Source organism: Barbus barbus, assembly GCF_936440315.1.
Source record: "Barbus barbus genome assembly, chromosome: 40".
NCBI classification, from domain to species: domain Eukaryota; kingdom Metazoa; phylum Chordata; class Actinopteri; order Cypriniformes; family Cyprinidae; genus Barbus; species Barbus barbus.
Window position 1 is genome coordinate 16,430,642 of NC_136718.1, and position 17,478 is coordinate 16,448,119.

The window sequence follows — 17,478 nt, forward strand, 5'->3', positions numbered from 1 at the left end:
GAATCTCAGTAAACAGCATGACAGCTCTTACAGATATGATGGAAACAAAAATCCCATCTTTCATTCATTACAACACAATCAAGAAATAAGTTCCAAGAATAATACTAACTTAAACTGCATCATAACACACGAAAGAAAATGTCCATGCAGTTTCCTTTGGAGTCTTTTTCAATCTGCTTTCTTGGCTGGTGTTTTCAGACACAGCTGGCAATCCTCAGATCTGAGGAGAGGAGAAGAAGAACTGTTGTTTGAACAGCATTTGTGTATTTATTTTCCCAGTTCCCATGATATGTGTGATTTTGAAGGCTGTCTTTTCTCAGACTTCTATTAACAGCAGCACAAACTAACTGTTTCCATATGACTGATTGAAATCCTTTTTTCTGAGAAATTATTTTGAGCATGGGACAACAACTCCAATTCTCTTTTTACCACTTCTTTAAATGAATCAGAACAATTCTCTAATATTTTCGAATGTTTAAAAACTTGCAGGTCTGAAATGTTTGATGCTTTGTTTGAAAAATTTGAAAGGAATTGTTCACGTAAGGAATAATTGACGACAGGATGTTTGTCAGCCAATCAGTTTCAAGCATTCAACGGCCCTGTAGTATAACCAAAAATAAACATTTACTTGAAATACATTCACCCTCAGGCCATCCAAGATGTAGATGAGTTTGAAAAGTTTTTTTTTTTAAAGAAACCAATCCATCATTAAGATGTTTTGAACCGTTGCTTCCGGCTATCCATAATATTGCGTTCTCCAGTGCAAAAGTGATCTCGTTTGAATCAGGAGAGGAATATGCACCATTTACAAGTGAAAACAGGCCTAAACAGTTCTAAACAAATATGTTGGTGGATTTTGAGGACAACAGGGGATGGCGTTTTTAACTGAAGGAAGCATTATTATGGATTATGGACTGATATTTTGGTCAGAAGTGATGGTTTAAAGTTAAAATGCCTTGATGGATTTGTTTCTTATAAACACACAGCTTTTCAGTAGACTAGAGTCATTTGGATTACTTGTGGATTATTGTGATGTTGTTGTGTTTTGTGCTATTTGGACACTCATTCTGGCGGCACCCATTCACTGCAGAGGTGAGAAAGTGATGTAATGGTGATGTAATGCTAAATTTCTCCAAATCTGTTATGCCAATAGTATGCATATCCCTCACAGTTTTTCTTTCATTCACATTAAATTAAATATCTCATCTAGTTCAAATAAGGTCCATCAGGCCCTCATGTCACTGATATATTTTCACTTGTAAGCTATATTGAAGAGCAAACCAGCTTCAGCAGTTTATCTCAGCATATTCCCCATTCAGAAAAAGGAACAGCAGGACATGATACTCAAAAAGAAAAAAACTAGTGTAAAAACGGTTGTGTCCCCTTTTGCCCAGTCTGTAATTTGGTTTACATAGCTTTACCTTTACTTCACTTCAAGGCAAAGATCAGTTACGTAAGGATTTATTTCTAAGTCCACTTGTCCTCCTTTGTGTTTTGACCTTACTGCTCCAATTATAGCCTTGCCTTAAGCTTAGTGATTGGTTAAAACTTTCAGTGATATCACGGAACTAAATTAGTGCAGAATAACACATGCCACAAATATGTGTGTTTAAACTTTATTGAATTAGTCTCTCTCTTTTTTGTTTTTGTTTTGTTTTATATGTTTCATTCAACTAGATATCACAAACAATGTATAGTCAGTCAAAACAAACAGGAACACATAACATATTGGCTGGTGCAATGTACAGAACAATTTCCATCTCGCAGTCTAAAGGATAATTTTGCACACACCAATAATAATAATAATAATAATTAAATGAGTGCTGCATAGATTTTTCTTTTCAAGGGGTCATTTTAGTGCTTGCCTTTATAATGTACACAATAAGTGCTTTTCCTGAGAGACAAAAAGACAAAATAATGAACAAATTCATACATCCATTTAATTTCAAATGTAATTGCATACAGGCAGAGGAAAGATAAATATTCTAAGTGTCCTTTTGCCTGTATGATAAAAGACTATTAAAGTGCTTGTAGAATAGTTTAATGCAGACAAATGACAATACATGGACAAATACACTACCATTTAAAAGTTTGGGGTCAGTATGACTTCCTTTCTTTGTTTTTTTTTAAAGAAAATGATACCTTTATTCATCAAGGATGCATTAATTTGATCAAAAGTGACATTTATAATGTAACAAAATATTTCTATTTGAAATAAATGCTGTTCTCTTCTTCCTATTTATCAAGGAACCCTGAAAGAAAAAATCAGTTCAGTATCAGTTTCAACAAAAATAATAAAAAGCCAGACTGTTTTCAATATTTATAATAATAAGAGCTTCTGTTGCGAACACTAAAGACACTAAAGTTCAGATTCAAAAATCAGCTTTGCCATCACAGGAATAAATTACATTTTAAAATATACTAAAATGTAAAACAGTTACTTCATGTTGTAATAATATTTCATAACTTTTCTGCTTTTACTGTATTGAATACATGCAGCCTAGGTGAATACAAGAGACTTTCAAAAACATTAATACTGATAAATCAGACTGAACCCAAACTGAACGGTAGTGTAGCTTAAAAAGTTTTTTTTGTAAAATTATCCATTACAATGAATACTGTTGCCTTAGCAAACACATTAAGTATTGTGGGCTTAAAGAAGAAAACATCAGTAATGAAAAACTATATTCAAAATGGTTGTAAATATAGACCTACTGGTTGTTGGAGAGGTATTAATCGTATTGAGGTTATATAAATGAATCAAATGTCTTTAGACTGCCTTGTCCTGCTGTCCATTCATTTAAAACGACCATGAAAGCAAGATCCATTTCCCTTTAACTCCTGAAAAAGATATGAAAGGTCTAGAATGATGGCAGACAAGTCTGAGAGCTTCATGGCAACCTGTTGGCAGTTTATTCATTTTTTAGCTTTTTTCTTGGTTTCTTTATCCCTTTTCTCTTGTTCTGCTTTTTCCTTTTTCTTCTCTTTTTTCTTCTCCTCTTTAGCCTCCTTATACTTCCATATCGGTGGCTCTAAGTAACCTTTGGTTAGCTTCTTCTTCTTCTCCTTCTTGGGCGTTGGCTCTCCAGACTTGGTCACTTTGATTTGGGGAACGCAGCCGGTGGGGAACACGCTATTGCGGCGGGCCATGCTGCGCGGGACAAACTTGCGAACTCCATTGGAGGCCATGGAGAGCACACTGCCTCTCCGCTCCGAGTCAGAGCAGCACGAGCCCAGCGACACAGAAGAGGTGGAGGTAGATGCGACAGAGATGGAGCCATAGCTGTGTCGCATCTCATGTTCCTCAAGCTTTTTCCCAGGGTGCATCTGCATCAGTTCAGGCACAGCCAAGCGTCTCTTTCCAATCTCTGGCGGGCTCGATGGACATAAAGGACGGCATCCGGTGACCACCAAGGGACTGTGGATACTTGTGGTTATGCGCACCATATGGTCCATGATGCCTTTGTCCTGGGGGTCATGTGGAAAACTAAAGGTGAATGTGGACTTCAGACGATGGGCGACTTTCTGTCCTGTGCTTTTTGTGGCTGTGGCCTTGGCCACTAGCTCCTTCAGGTCTGGCCACTCTGGGACATATTTTTCACAGAATTGTTCAGCCTGAGGCCTGCTGTTCAGCCGTCTAAGTTTGTATAAAGTCTCAAAGCGACCTGTCTTCAGAGCCCATTCTCGTATATCCTTCCCCCTTGTGGCATCCACAACATTTATGTCGGCTCCTAACAAAGCAGAGACGTAAGGAGACCATATTACATTTTTTCCTCATAGCTTACACACTAAAATCCATTCTGTTAGCCAGATATCCAAATGCTTAACAACTTTTTTTTGTAAACAAATAGTAATTATTTTATAGCACATTCTTTATAGCACAATACTTAAGAACAAAACTATATTTATATATAAACTATATTTATGATGTGTCTTTTTATCTGCTGATTTGCTGTAAATTTGATAGATTACAGTATTACAGTAGTAGAATTTGTGGCTATAGTTACTTTGGCATGAAATGCATAATAGTGTAAACATGTTATTGGCTGTGTGACTGGAAAAATAAAAGAAGTTGTTTTTACACCGCCAAGTGGCCACTTTGGGTATAACATCTATGTCTGATCTTGAAGGACTTGCATTTCCATTTTTAAATGAATTTTAGTTATTAAACAAACCAGATTAAGCTAAGTATGACATAAAACTCATTGTTAACTTTCACATATCTCTGTTCAAGTAGAGTAAAACACATTTACATGAATTTTGAGGAAAAGACATATTTTATTATCTTTCACGTTGGGGTACTTGAACAAATGTGATTGATTTGATTAAATTATTAAATGGGGTACTTGATAAAATGATATAGTATTTAAGAATTATTATTATTAGATTGTCCAACTTAAGTTAAGCAACCAGTGTCATAACAAATGCAATACAATTCAAGACCACCACATTAGAGCAAGAAATAACATCATTATTGTAAAGATCGTTAAATTGATTGTTTTTAGTTAAGTGAAAACCTACTGACATTTTGACAACTGACTACATGCATTGTAGGTGCAGTGAGTGTAAGTTGTCACATCTTAATAATCACCGGTAAGAGTGCACATGGCTAATCCATTACTCGCCGTGAGGCTAAACGATTATCCAAGGGATCAGAAAAGAAAATGTCCTCAGGTTGGTCTTTTAAACCTGCTTGCGCTTACGTCGTGCCACCACATCAAGGTGTTTTGTTTTCTACTTTACCTTACATACCTTTCTATATACATATATAGAATTTAAACTAAGAAATGTCTAATAATAAGATTTTCTGAAATAATTATTTTTTTAAATTTTCACTCACAATTCTTATGATAATATTATATATTGTAATACATGTATAAATAAATAAATAAAAATGGCTAAACAGTAGCATTTCCAATAGTGGTCTCAGAAACTTTTGTGATGTGCAACCTTTAGTACTGGTACTCAATATTTTGATGTTTAAATATTTGTCATTCTCTTATGAAATATAGCATGTACAACTGTATATAAAATATAGCATATAAAACTGAGTGTAAAAATGTTGTGACATCATGCAATAACAGGCACTTAAAACCTTGTGTTTATGCTGTTCTATTTTTATTTGCTCTATATTCTGGGATGAAACAGGAACAGCGTCCCATGGTTTTGAAGTGAAGTGAAGTGACATACTGCCAAGTATGGTGACCCATACTCGGAATTCATGCTCTGCATTTAACCCATCCAACGTGCACACACACAGCAGTGAACACACACACACACACACCGTGAACACACACCCGGAGCAGTGGGCAGTGGGCTTGCTCAAGGGCACCCGAGTCGTGGTATTGAGGGTGGAGAGAGCGCTGGACATTCACTCCCCGCACCTACAATCCCTGCCGGCCTGAGACTCGAACCCGCAACCTTTGGATTACGAGTCTGACTCTCTAACCATTAGGCCACGACTTCCCCAAATTTTTATAACTATTATACACCAATTCACTTCATACAGATTGCAGAAAGCTGGTAGGATCTCATCTGTCCGACCTGGTCAGTCTGTAAACTAATTATTACAGTCCTAAAATAACATACCAGCCATGAGCAGTGATACCACGCAGTCATCGCTGCCCTGCATGACTGCCTTGAGGAGTGCGGTGAAGCCTCGGTTGTCCCGGAGCTCCATGTCCACACCACTGAAGTAATTTAGGATGTAGGTGAGGATGATTACAAAACCTGCAGTTTTTATAGAAGGAATTAGGAATTAGGTCCTTCGTACTTTATCATTTTTCTTTTGTTTAATGTGTTAATAAAGAGCCTACCAGCCTGTGCAGCAATCATGAGTGCAGTGTTGCCGTCATTATCCTGATGATTGATATCTAGAAAAGGGCACTGATTGAGTCCATACACAAGATCCACAAAGCCTTTTGAGACTGCCACCATCAGACCATTCTATCAAAGAACAAGAAGAGGATTTGTCAGCATAGAAAATGAAGTAAACCATCTCTTCTGCCAAATTTCTGTCATACGGATGATACTTTATGAGTATAATAAGGTTATCTGACTCCTTACCCTGCCATTTATGTCTAGTTCCATGACTTCGTCTCTTGTAACACCCCTCTCCAGAACTCTGCGGAGGGCTGCCACATTGTTCTTGGCACAGGCTTGGTACAAGGTGTTGGCAGAGCCTCCACTGGTATCTTCCCGTTCATAGTCAGGGAGCACGGAGTCATCTGACAGCACGCTCCCAGAATCTGAATCATTCTCAGAAATTGACAACTCAGAGGCATCCTCATCTGGACCGGAGCCCAGATTTGGATCCTCCTGCACCGTGACTTTAACCTCAGCCATCTGGCCAGCACGAGCCAGGACTCACATGCTCAGCAGGCACTTCATAATCATCTGCATCCTCGCTGCACCCTCCCTGGAATCTGCAACGAGAAATATAAAGGCCAAGCTGAAACCACACTTTGAGTGTACAACAAAATATACTGGCATACATACAAGCTCATTTTGTTCTTTTATGAAAAGACTATTATTTTACATAGTGCCATAGTTGGAAATAAAAAAACTAAGTTAAAAACCCTAATATTAAATTTTTTTAATTAGTTGGGGACAAAAATCATTGTCAAAATAGTGTATTTTTAATGTACAATATCAGAACAACTTAAATTTACTTCAGAAGCAAACAACATTACAATGTTACATTTAAAAAACAATTTTCAGTGAGGTTTAAGCTTAAAGTAAGAAAAAACTGCTTGTCAATCTTATATCATAAGTTAAATTTGCAGAAAAATATAATAATCCAGAAGTGGCACCATGTGATCACGTTTTCTCGTTCTCATGAGCAATTTTTTCAGGCATGTGCAAAGTTTGCATTTAAAGGGCTCTGTAATTACTTTATACAATACACAAATAGTATTGTTTTTAATGCTTAGCAATTTATTTATTTATTTTTTACTGGGAAACAAAGCGAAAATACTGACAAAGGAATTTATTTATTTTTACTTACTTATCGTTTTTTTCAAGGAACAAAAAATTGGCAACAATGGTTCTATGAAGAAACATCCATGGAAACTTTCCATTGCACAAAAGGTTCTTTATAGTGGAAGAAAGTTCTTTAGATTTTTTAAATGTTCTTCACTCAAACTATTCACTCAAAGCTTCTTTTGGAAACCAAAAATTATAAATTATCCTTCTATTGCATTGCTTTGAACCCCCCCCCCCCCCCACCCCCCCCTTTTGGTAGCTTTATTTTTAAGTGTGTATAGTGGTATTTTTGTAGCCATTTGTGTCTTTTTAGAAATTCATTATATAATTACATTAAATAATTAAAATATAATTTTATTTAATTTCTAACATTTGATCACTTTGTTTGAACAGGTGGCACATCTCAGTTAGAGAGCGGTTCAGGGCTGAACGGGATGAAGAGTCTCACCTGAGTTGAACGTTGTTGTGATTGACAGACGGTAATCTGCACAATTTATCTGCGAAGAGCTTCATTATAGCTATATCTGGGATGAAACTATTTATATGTAGAGGATAACAGGAGAACATATTTACTATTATTTATTTATTTATTTGCAAAGTTTAAGCAACATGATGAATGTGAATGAGAAGGAACCTATGAACTTTTGTTCAGGCTTTCTGAAAATATTCAAAAGAATGTTAAAAACAAGGTCAGTAAGTGTATGCCAAACTAAACATACTGCAAAATGAGTAATCATTTCACAAGTCAAGCATAACACATTGATATTCTGACTTTAATTTCTACTAATGTGGGGTTTTAATGAGAATAATATGCTGAACTGAACCCTGGTGCAATTCTGTAAATGGTTTGGAAAGAGCAGATTGCGCTAATGGCTCAGGAGAACAGATTCAGTTAGTCAAACTTTAACCTCATGAGTAATGTGTGTTCTTATGTGTCAGCCAACGCCTGACTCTTGACTAATCAAAATCATTAGAGTTAAGACCATTTCCACTTCCCACTTTTAAATGTCTAGGAGCGAGCAATTGTGGAAGGCACTTAAAGGGATAGTTCATCCAAAAATTAACACTTGCTGTGTTTATTCACCCTCAGGACATTTGAGATGTAGATGAGTTTGTGTTTTCATTGGAACAGTTCTGGAGAAATTTTGCATTACATCACTTGCTCACCAACTGATCCTCTGCAGTGAATGGGTGCCGTCAGGAAAAGAGTTCAAAGAGCTGATAAAAACATTACAATAATCCACAAATTGCCTAATCCACGACTCCAGTCCATCAGTTAATGCATGCTTGTAAAAGGCATTTTGACTTTAAACTGTCACTTCCGGCCAAAATATATATGAGCCATAATAACACTTTCTCCCATGAAGTCCATCCACTATTGTTGTCATACACCAAAATCCACCAACATATTTGTTTTCACTTGTAAACAGTACTTGATCTGTGCCTATTTCTCTCCTGATTCAGACGATACAGATTTTTCATTGGAGAAAGGAATATTATTGACGGAGGAATCATATTTTAGCCAGAAGAAATGTAAGAAATGGTTTGAAGATAAAAACTTCTTAATGACAGGATTGTTTAACACAGTCACACAGCTGTTTACTTCACAAGATGATTACTTGTGGATTATTGTGATGTTTTTGTCAGGTAACTGTCATTCTGACGGCACCCATTCACTACAGGGGATCCATTGGTGAGCAAGTGATGTAATGCTAAATTCCTTCAAAATTTTTCTGATGAAGAAACAAACTCATCTACATCTCAGCCATCCTGAGAGTACATTTTTAGAAAATTTTCATTTTTGGACTAACTATTCCTTTATGCTCAGGTTACTCATGTAAGTGTTTAATAAAAGCTTCTAAATGGCTATTTTCTCACCTTTTTTATAGAAAGTGCAGCCACATGCAGAATTGTATATAAAATAGATGCAATGCAAAATTTTATGTTAAATTTGGCCTACACATGAAAAGAACCATTGTTTGAACCTTTAAAAAAAGAACATATTTGCTCTCACAGTGCTTTCCCAGCTATATTTAGCCATTTTTACTGGTAGCACAGTGACCAGTGAAGACTGACATAGAGGCACTGTGTGTGTACGAGTGTGTGTGTGTGTGTGTGTGTGAGAGAAAGAGAGACAGAAGGGGGTAGCGAGGATGGGAAAACATTCCCTGTTAGTGCCACATAAACAGTCTGTCCTCTGAGAACCACAACACTGTCCACATGCTGGTTTAGCTCTCCAGACCATAGAATTAAAACAACATGGTCAACTCTGTCCCACTGTCAGCCCAAACACAATACTGCACTACACAATACTAGAAGTCAAGATTGATGCACATATATGTTTGTTTAAGAGAAAGTGTGTTTTTAGATGGTGGTTGCTTCACTTCTGTTAACTGCCCACTTTTAACCAAGTTTTAAGTTTTGGTGGTCCTGTGGTGTTACAATGTTTTTTTATTCCAAGTAGTCTCACAGTAGATACAATTTATAGAATGCCATCAAAATGCATGCACAATAATTATAATAAAATGAAATTATAGCACATGTCACATCATAGATCATTTAAAGGTATTTTGACACATAGTTTGGCTCCCATATGCAGCATCTGCACAAATACATAAAGTTTTAACGTATTTTATGCTTATTTAGCATTATATTATCTGGAGACATCCCACAGCAGGACTGACTAAATGAACTTTGGGAAGTAGATCCACATAAACATTACAAATTGACTGTAGGAGCTAAAACTCACTCTTTCTCCTAATTTACAAGTTAAAAATGTCTTATTTACTTCCTGTTTTGCCCCAAGTAAACTTTTTAGGGATGCCCAAGAGACTGCCCAATTAAAAACTGATTTGGGGAGTAACTCCAGCTTGATACATTTTTGCACTACACGATGAAGACTCAAATTTCCATGCAATTTCTACATTTTGCTTTAATAAATAAATAATTACATAAAATTGCTAAAAATGTTTTGAAGTTTTATGGACAAAATCTGTTGTTTTTATAAAAACTTGTAAATTTTTCTTCTTTGTTGTAAAACTTTACGTGCTCTTTCAGCAAATTATACTTATTTCCCCTTTTAAAAAAATCGATATGCACCAAATCAATGAACACATCCACTGTATCTCACCATTAAAAGTGCTCAGAAGATGTTTTGGAGTTGTCCACGTCTCTCTGGGTGATCAGATCATTGCTCCTGCTGTTTAGTTCTCCCAGTATGGATTCTTACTGAAGACTGTCTGATCCCGCAGGACAGAGCCGTGTCCCTGCCTGTCCCCTCCTCCCAAGCCCTCCGATCGGACACTTAGGCCTCCGATCACTGAAGAATCCTTCCAAATCTTGACACAGGTGCTGTGTTAAGACAGGCAAGGCCACTCATCCTGATTACAGGAGATTTATGGATTAACATTCAGAAATGGCACTGCCAGGAGTCTGTGGTTGTGTGGTTGAAAGGTTGTCACCGCCTCATTTCTCCAGTCTGAGCTGGCATGTTTCTCTTTGGCTGACTAAAAAAAGGTCCTTTTTTATTGAGAGCAACAAACTATTTTACAATTAACTGGGGATTTTATTGCAGATTTATGTCACACAATACAAGCATTAAAGAAATGTACACTTATACATAAAATGGTAAACTTCACAGAGCATGTGTGTGCTGGAAAAAGTATTTTGAACTTTGCTGCAGTTATTATAATCATCCTGCTGCTAATTGATTTTCTAGCAAGTTGCATTGTATTGTTCCTTTCCTGTTTCTGCCTGGCATGTCTTCAAACCACATGTGTCTTACGTGCCCTGAAATAGCTATGGATCAGAATATGGTAGAGTTTAGCCAATTAAAACAAGCTTAAGCATATCAGAGAAGCCCAGGTAACACCTCGTGCCACACATCTTACAGCCAGACGAGGCTCATCTTGCAGCAGTCACGTAAAAAATCAGAGGGACTGAAACCGAAGTTAATCTAATCAATTGTTATTAATTTATTCCATTAACGTAGTCGTTTGGCCAACCGGTGAAGACACCTGTTATTTTAGGCCTTATGGATGTGTAACTAATTAGATAAAAAATCTAATCATTTCCATGTATGACATGTAATTAAGTTCATTGTAATTCACTTCCTATTAGTGGTCATGTTTTGAGGAACTTCCAAACTCCCCCAAATTCTGATTTAATCAAAAGAATGTGTCTCATTCACATAGGTGCATATGCACATTGTGTATGAAATCTCTGTACAAATGCTTTTGCGCTGAAATTTTAATAAGTTTGTACTGATAATTCAGAGGAGAAATTGTTGGGGTTTAAAAGGAGGCTTAAAAGAGAATCAGGTTTCAGAAATATTATCAATTTGACTGCACTCACAATACTGGATAAGAACAAACCTGTCACTACTAAGAGAACTGAACTGAACAATGACAAATGATTAGTGAAGACCAGTGTGCTTTGAAATTTCATCATAATGAGAAAGCAGAAACTCTTAAAGTAGGGCCCTTATGCATGACACCATAGTATTGTGAAAAACCACAAGAACAAACAGACAAAGTACAAGGATTTCAAATTCAGTTTATCCAGCAAATTGACCTGACACATTTGCTGGTTAGCCACAAAATACAATTTGGCCCACTTCATATAAGGCCCTTGGAATGAAAACTATGACCAAAACAAACTTCAGTGACTGGAATGGTGTATTCCAGATGGAAACAATTTTTTTTTTTTTATACTAAATTCATAGTTTCTCTATTTATAGTAGCCCAGTTAAAACTGGAACAATCATTTCAAATCTCTATGTCAGAAGCAGAAGCAAACACTCATAAACACAGTCCATTCATAGTTCTCTATTCAAGACCACAATGTCACCAAAATACCAAAAACACAAATCAGTGCAAGCTGTCATCCTCATTTCTTTGCATATGCAAAATATCACTTTATCATTGACTTTAAGTTGATATAACCCTGACTTCATGAGTATGATAGCAAGCTTACTGTATATAAAGTCAGCGTATAAAGTGTTTGCTCGGTGGAAAGCACAATCAGCCAAACCTTCGGGAATTTTAGAGCTGGATCACGTCAGGTTGGCTGGATGAGTTGGATTCGGAGAGGTGATGTGCGGCCAGTTATTTTCTCAGACTGTTGACCTGAAGCAGAAGAGTTATTGCAGTGCAAAGACTCAGGAAATGAGGCAGAGAAAGAGGAAGCTCAGCTGGCCTTAGAGATCATTCAAGTGCAGCAACTCTCTCCACCATAGGAGAGATATTAAATAGAAAAGAAATCTGATATGTGTTGGTTAAAGTGTGTCTGGTAATATAAATACCACGCAAATGAGATATCGCATTGTTTACTGCTTTACAAGTGCGCTTTTGAGTGCCTATTCCTCATTGTGCCAGCAGAGGGCAGCAAACTGCACCAATACGGCATCTGTCAATAGGTAGGGTGTTGTTTATGTAGTGTTCTCAGGGTACTCGGTGTACCATCACAAAATCGACCTCAGCACAACTCAATGCTTAGTTTTGACATGCTCAGTTTAAGTGTACTTTCGTTTATAGTTTTTATGCATAACTTTTTATGAAAATGAACTCCCCAAGTCATCATATTCGTGTGACTGGTCGTTTGTGAACGCACACTGCAAGAAATCAGTGTTTCAGTGTCAGTCACGGTACAAACACATACACACACACACACACATGTTGGTTTTTGTGGTTTATGGGGACTCTCCATAGGCGTAATGGTTTTTATACTGAACAAACTGTGTGTGCTATTGCCCTACACCAACCCTACTAAACTTAGCCCTCACAGGAGACTTTGTGCATTTTTAGATTTTCAAAAAAACACCATTTAGTATGTTTTTTAAGCCTTTTGAATTACGGGGACATAGGCAGTGTCCTCATAAACCACCTTCATATTGTAATACCTCTGTCATACCCATGTCATTATACAAATTTGTGTCCTCATAAACCACATAAACATGCACGCACACACACACACACACACACACACACACGGAGTAACCTATGGTAATTCTAATTATGTGCAATTATAGCATAAGTATATACAGCACACTGTTGTTATGTTCAAAGTACTGAATGTCCTTCTAATGGTATGCTGTAAACCTTTTTTTTTTTTTTTTTTTTAAAGATCTGATGTTTGTTCCAGACAGAGACCAGCACTAGCTAGTCAATTTTGTCATTTTAGCTCTCTTTATTAGTACCATATGATGCATATGTGTGTGTGTGTGTACATGTGTGAGGTGAGTGTTTGCAGGATGACGGGCTACTGAACACTAAGTTTAGTCACAAAAGCAGTGCTAAAGACAGCCATGTGCAGAGTTATTATTAGACTGTTGGCAGTGTTTCCACAGCCCATCTTTACACTGTTTGGCTCCAGCTCAGAGGGGCTCATGCGGATCACGTTCCGCTTTCCACCGTCCTCCTCTTTTTTCACAGATCTCAGTGTCCGTGAACATACACCATCACAGAAGAATCTGTCTAGATGAAAATCCGACCCAAATTTGTGTGCGGTTTGGGCTGTAATACGAGAGAGAGAGAGAGAGAGAGAGAATAGTCTAACATTTGTAATTGTATAAACGTGTGTCTTGACTCCAGGCCAGGTGAAGAGGGAATGAGCAGCAGACTCAGGAATGTGTATGTCTACTCCGCTCAGAAAAGCACACATATATATTGTGGGCCACCCAAGTATGTGTATCATCATGACACGGTCATTCATTTAACCTGGAAAATATCAAGGCTAAAATAAACATGGGTCTCGCACAGGTTCTAGATAAGTAAACAAAAGATCTAGCAAAAAGCTCTTTTTATGGTGCATGGGTTAATTGTATGAATGATTTGCAGCACAATGCATAAGCTACTCTATGAAAAAAAGTCAGTTTGTTTTGAAGTTTCTGTTTAGTTTTTCTAGTATATTTAGTTTTTAAATTTTAGTATTTCAGGGCTGCCACAGTATGTTTAAAGATGTTAAAAGCTGTGGCTATTGGAATTTGTCACTTTTAATGAAGTGGATTTGTAAGAATTTTATACTGTGTATCAAAAATTAATTTGAAAAAGTTAATTTAAATGTATTTTAGTTTAGTTTTACTTTTTCCCAATTGCTTTTAATATTTGTTGTTTGTTTTTATGTTGCTTATTATGCTTTTTTTATTTCATGAAAATGTTTTCATTTTAGTTTTTGTTGGTTGTTTTTTCTTTAAAAGTTACTTTAATAATATTATGTTTACAATCAATCATTTAACAGATGCTTTTATCCAAAGTGACTTGCAGTAAGATTTTTTTTAATTACATTTTTTTGAAAGAAATCTCGTTCATCAAGACTGCATTTGTTTGATGAAAAATACATTAAAACAGCAATATTATAATTTTTAAATAACTCTTTTGTATTTTAATATTTTAAAATGTAATTTGTTGTGTCTGCAAAGCTAATTTATCAACAGCTATTACACCAGTCTTCAGTGTCGTGTGATCCTTCAGAAATCATTCTAATATGCTTATTAATATCAACTGAAAAAAGCTGTGCTGCTTGATATTTGTGTAATTATAAATAATTAAATGTTGTTCTTTTTAAAGAATATTACATTCTTTAAAAAGAATTGCATTTATTTGAATTATTTATTTGAATAAATAATTTATTGTAACAATATAAGTCTTTACTATCACATTAGATCAATTTAATGCATCTTTGCTGAATAAATATATTAATTTATTTAAAAAAAGTTTAAAAAAAATTTACTGATTAAGACAGACAAGTTGAGAAACACTTAATTAGACTCATGTTTAGACATTTCTGGCAGCCTCCTCCTCTTCAAGCTTTTGTTGTAAGTTTTAAAGTGGGCAGCCATTATGAATTATATCTGACAGCTTCTGTGTCGGTGCCCTGAGCCCAGCACAGCTGCCTTATTTGGATTAAGTTCAAGTTCAAGTTTATTTGTATAGCGCTTTTTACGATACAAATCTTTGCAAAGCAGCTCTACAGGAAATTAATTTTCCACAATATATTTATATATTGCAGAACCTTAATATATTTAACTTATGGCAAAATTTGGTAATTCTGTATGTTGTCTGAGCATTGGCATCCTCTGAGGTCCTCTGAGGGGTTGGCATCATCTTTTCTCAGGTGTTCGGTCATCTCAGATCATTGGATCCAGACTGAATCTTCTGTAATTCCTAGTTACAGAAACAGAGAAACAAATAGAGACATAATTAGCGTAGCTGCTGTTCCATCTAAGCAAAAATGATTTGTTCAACCCAAGCTAAAGAATAATAATAATGTACATTTGATCAGATATAACTGCAGTAGAAGATTATAAGATGCATTATGCGAATGCTTGGCTAAAAAGATGTGTCTTTAATATAGATTTAAACAGAGAAAGTGTATCGGAACCCCGAAGGCTATTCCAGAGTTTGGGAGCCAAATGTGAAAAATCTTTACTGTCTTTACTGGACTTTACTATCCTAGGTACTACCAAAAGTCCAGAGTTTTGCGACCTTAAGGAGGTTGGATTGTACTGAAGGTACGCAGGAGCTAAACCATTTAGGGCCTTATAGGCAAGTAATAATATTTTGTAAATGATACGGAACTGAATAGGTAACCAGTGCAGAGACTGTAAAATTGGGGTAATATGATCATATTTTCTTGACCTGGTAAGAACTCTAGCCGCTGCATTTTGGACTGTAGCTGATCTGTAGCTTGTTTATTGAAGATGCAGGACAACCACCTAGCAGTGCATTACAATAGTCCAGTCTAGAGGTCATGAATGCATGAACTAGCTTTTCTGCATCAGAAACAGGTAGCATGTTTCGAAGCTTGGAAATGTTTCTAAGATGGAAGAATGCTGTTTTTGTAACATGGGAAATATGATTTTCAAAGGACAAGTTGCTGTCTAATATAACACCCAGATGTTTTACTTTAGAGGACGTAACAGTACATCCGTCTAGTTGCAAATTGTAATCCAAGAGATTTTGTTTACTGTTTTTTTGGTCCAATAAGTAATATCCCTGTCTTATCTGAATTTAATAGGAGGAAATTATTGGTCATCCAATCTTTTACATTTTTTACACAATCTATTAGCTTAGATAGTTTAGAAGTTTCATCTGGTCTTGTTGAGATATATAGTTGAGTATCATCAGCATAACAATGAAAACTAATCCCGTATTTTCTAATAATATTACCAAGGGGCAACATGTATATTGAAAATAGCAGAGGACCTAGGACAGATCCTTGTGGTACTCCATACTTTACTGGTGATAATTGAGATGACTCCCCATTTAAATGAACAAAGTGGTAGCGATCGGACAGGTAGGATCTAAACCATCTTAAAGCCTGCCCTTGAATACCAGTATAGTTTTGTAATCGATCTATGAGTATGTCATGGTCTATAGTGTCGAACGCAGCACTAAGATCAAGTAATACTAGCAATGAGATGCTGCCTTGGTCTGAAGCAAGAAGCAAGTCATTTGTAATTTTAACAAGTGCAGTTTCTATACAATGGTGAGGCCTGAAACCTGACTGAAATTCTTCATAGATATACTTTTTTGCAAGAAGGAGCACAATTGAGCAGACACAACTTTTTCTAAAATTTTAGACATAAACGGAAGATTTGAAATGGGTCTGTAATTTGCCAGTTCATTAAAATCTAGTTGTGGTTTCTTAACAAGAGGCTTAATAACCGCCAGCTTGAATGGTTTTGGGACGTGACCTAAAGATAACAATGAGTTAATAATATTGAGAAGCGGTTCTTCTGCTACAGGTAACAACTCTTTCAGTAGTTTAGTGGGTACAGGATCTAATAAACATGTTGTTGGTTTAGATGCACTGATAAGTTTACTTAGCTCTTCCTGTCCTATAGTTGTAAAGCAGTTTTTCTTTGGGTGCGATGAATGAAGCTGAAATACTAGACGCAGTAGAATCTACATTTGATATTGTATTTCTGATGTTATCTATTTTATCAGTAAAGAAATTAATAAAGTCATTACTATTAAACTGTGAGGGAATATTTTGATCGGGTGGCGTCTGTTTATTTGTTAATCTAGCCACTGTGCTAAATAAGAACCTTGGATTGTTTTGGTTATTATCTATGAGTTTGCGGATATGCTCTACCCTGGCAGCTTTTAGAGCCTGTCTATAGCTGGACATACTGTTTTTCCACGCAATTCTAAAAACTTCTAAGTTCGTTTTTCGCCATTTGCGCTCAAGATTACGAGTTTCTTTCTTGAGAGAATGGGTATAACTGTTGTACCATGGCACAGTACGTTTTTCTCTAACCTTTTTCAATTTGAGGGGAGCAACAGCTTCTAATGTATTAGAGAAGATAGTGCCCATGTTGCTAGTCATTTCATCTAGTTCATGTGTATTTATGGGTACACAGAGCAGTTGAGATAAATCAGGCAGGTTATTTGTGAATCTGTCTTTGGTGGCTGGAACAATAGTTCTGCCCAGACGATAACGTGGAGCCATATAATTAATATCAGTAATACGCAGCATGCACGATACAAGGAA

The 17,478-nt window shown here is 36.3% G+C and overlaps 1 protein-coding gene across 1 annotated transcript; it reads right to left on the reverse strand.

Moving 5' to 3' along the window:
* Nucleotides 1-1,658: 1,658 nt before the first annotated feature.
* On the reverse strand, nucleotides 1,659-10,417 carry ankrd33aa (ankyrin repeat domain 33Aa). The gene is made up of 5 exons (XM_079400366.1): nucleotides 10,115-10,417; nucleotides 6,067-6,425; nucleotides 5,817-5,946; nucleotides 5,590-5,730; nucleotides 1,659-3,731 (listed from the first exon to the last, which is right to left on the reverse strand). Exons 2-5 carry the CDS (start codon nucleotides 6,343-6,345, stop codon nucleotides 2,917-2,919), a joined length of 1,365 nt encoding a protein of 454 aa, XP_079256492.1. The 5' UTR covers nucleotides 6,346-6,425; nucleotides 10,115-10,417; the 3' UTR covers nucleotides 1,659-2,916.
* Nucleotides 10,418-17,478: the final 7,061 nt, after the last annotated feature.

Excerpts from the sequence above, each read along its gene's own strand:
- ankrd33aa (XM_079400366.1), bottom strand. The coding sequence starts at position 6,345 with ATGGCTGAGGTTAAAGTCACGGTGCAGGAGGATCCAAATCTGGGCTCC. Across the intron at positions 5,947-6,066 it reads AACTAGACATAAATGGCAGG|AATGGTCTGATGGTGGCAGT; the intron begins GTAAGGAGTCAG and ends GTTCTTTGATAG. Across the intron at positions 5,731-5,816 it reads CATGATTGCTGCACAGGCTG|GTTTTGTAATCATCCTCACC; the intron begins GTAGGCTCTTTA and ends TAAAAACTGCAG.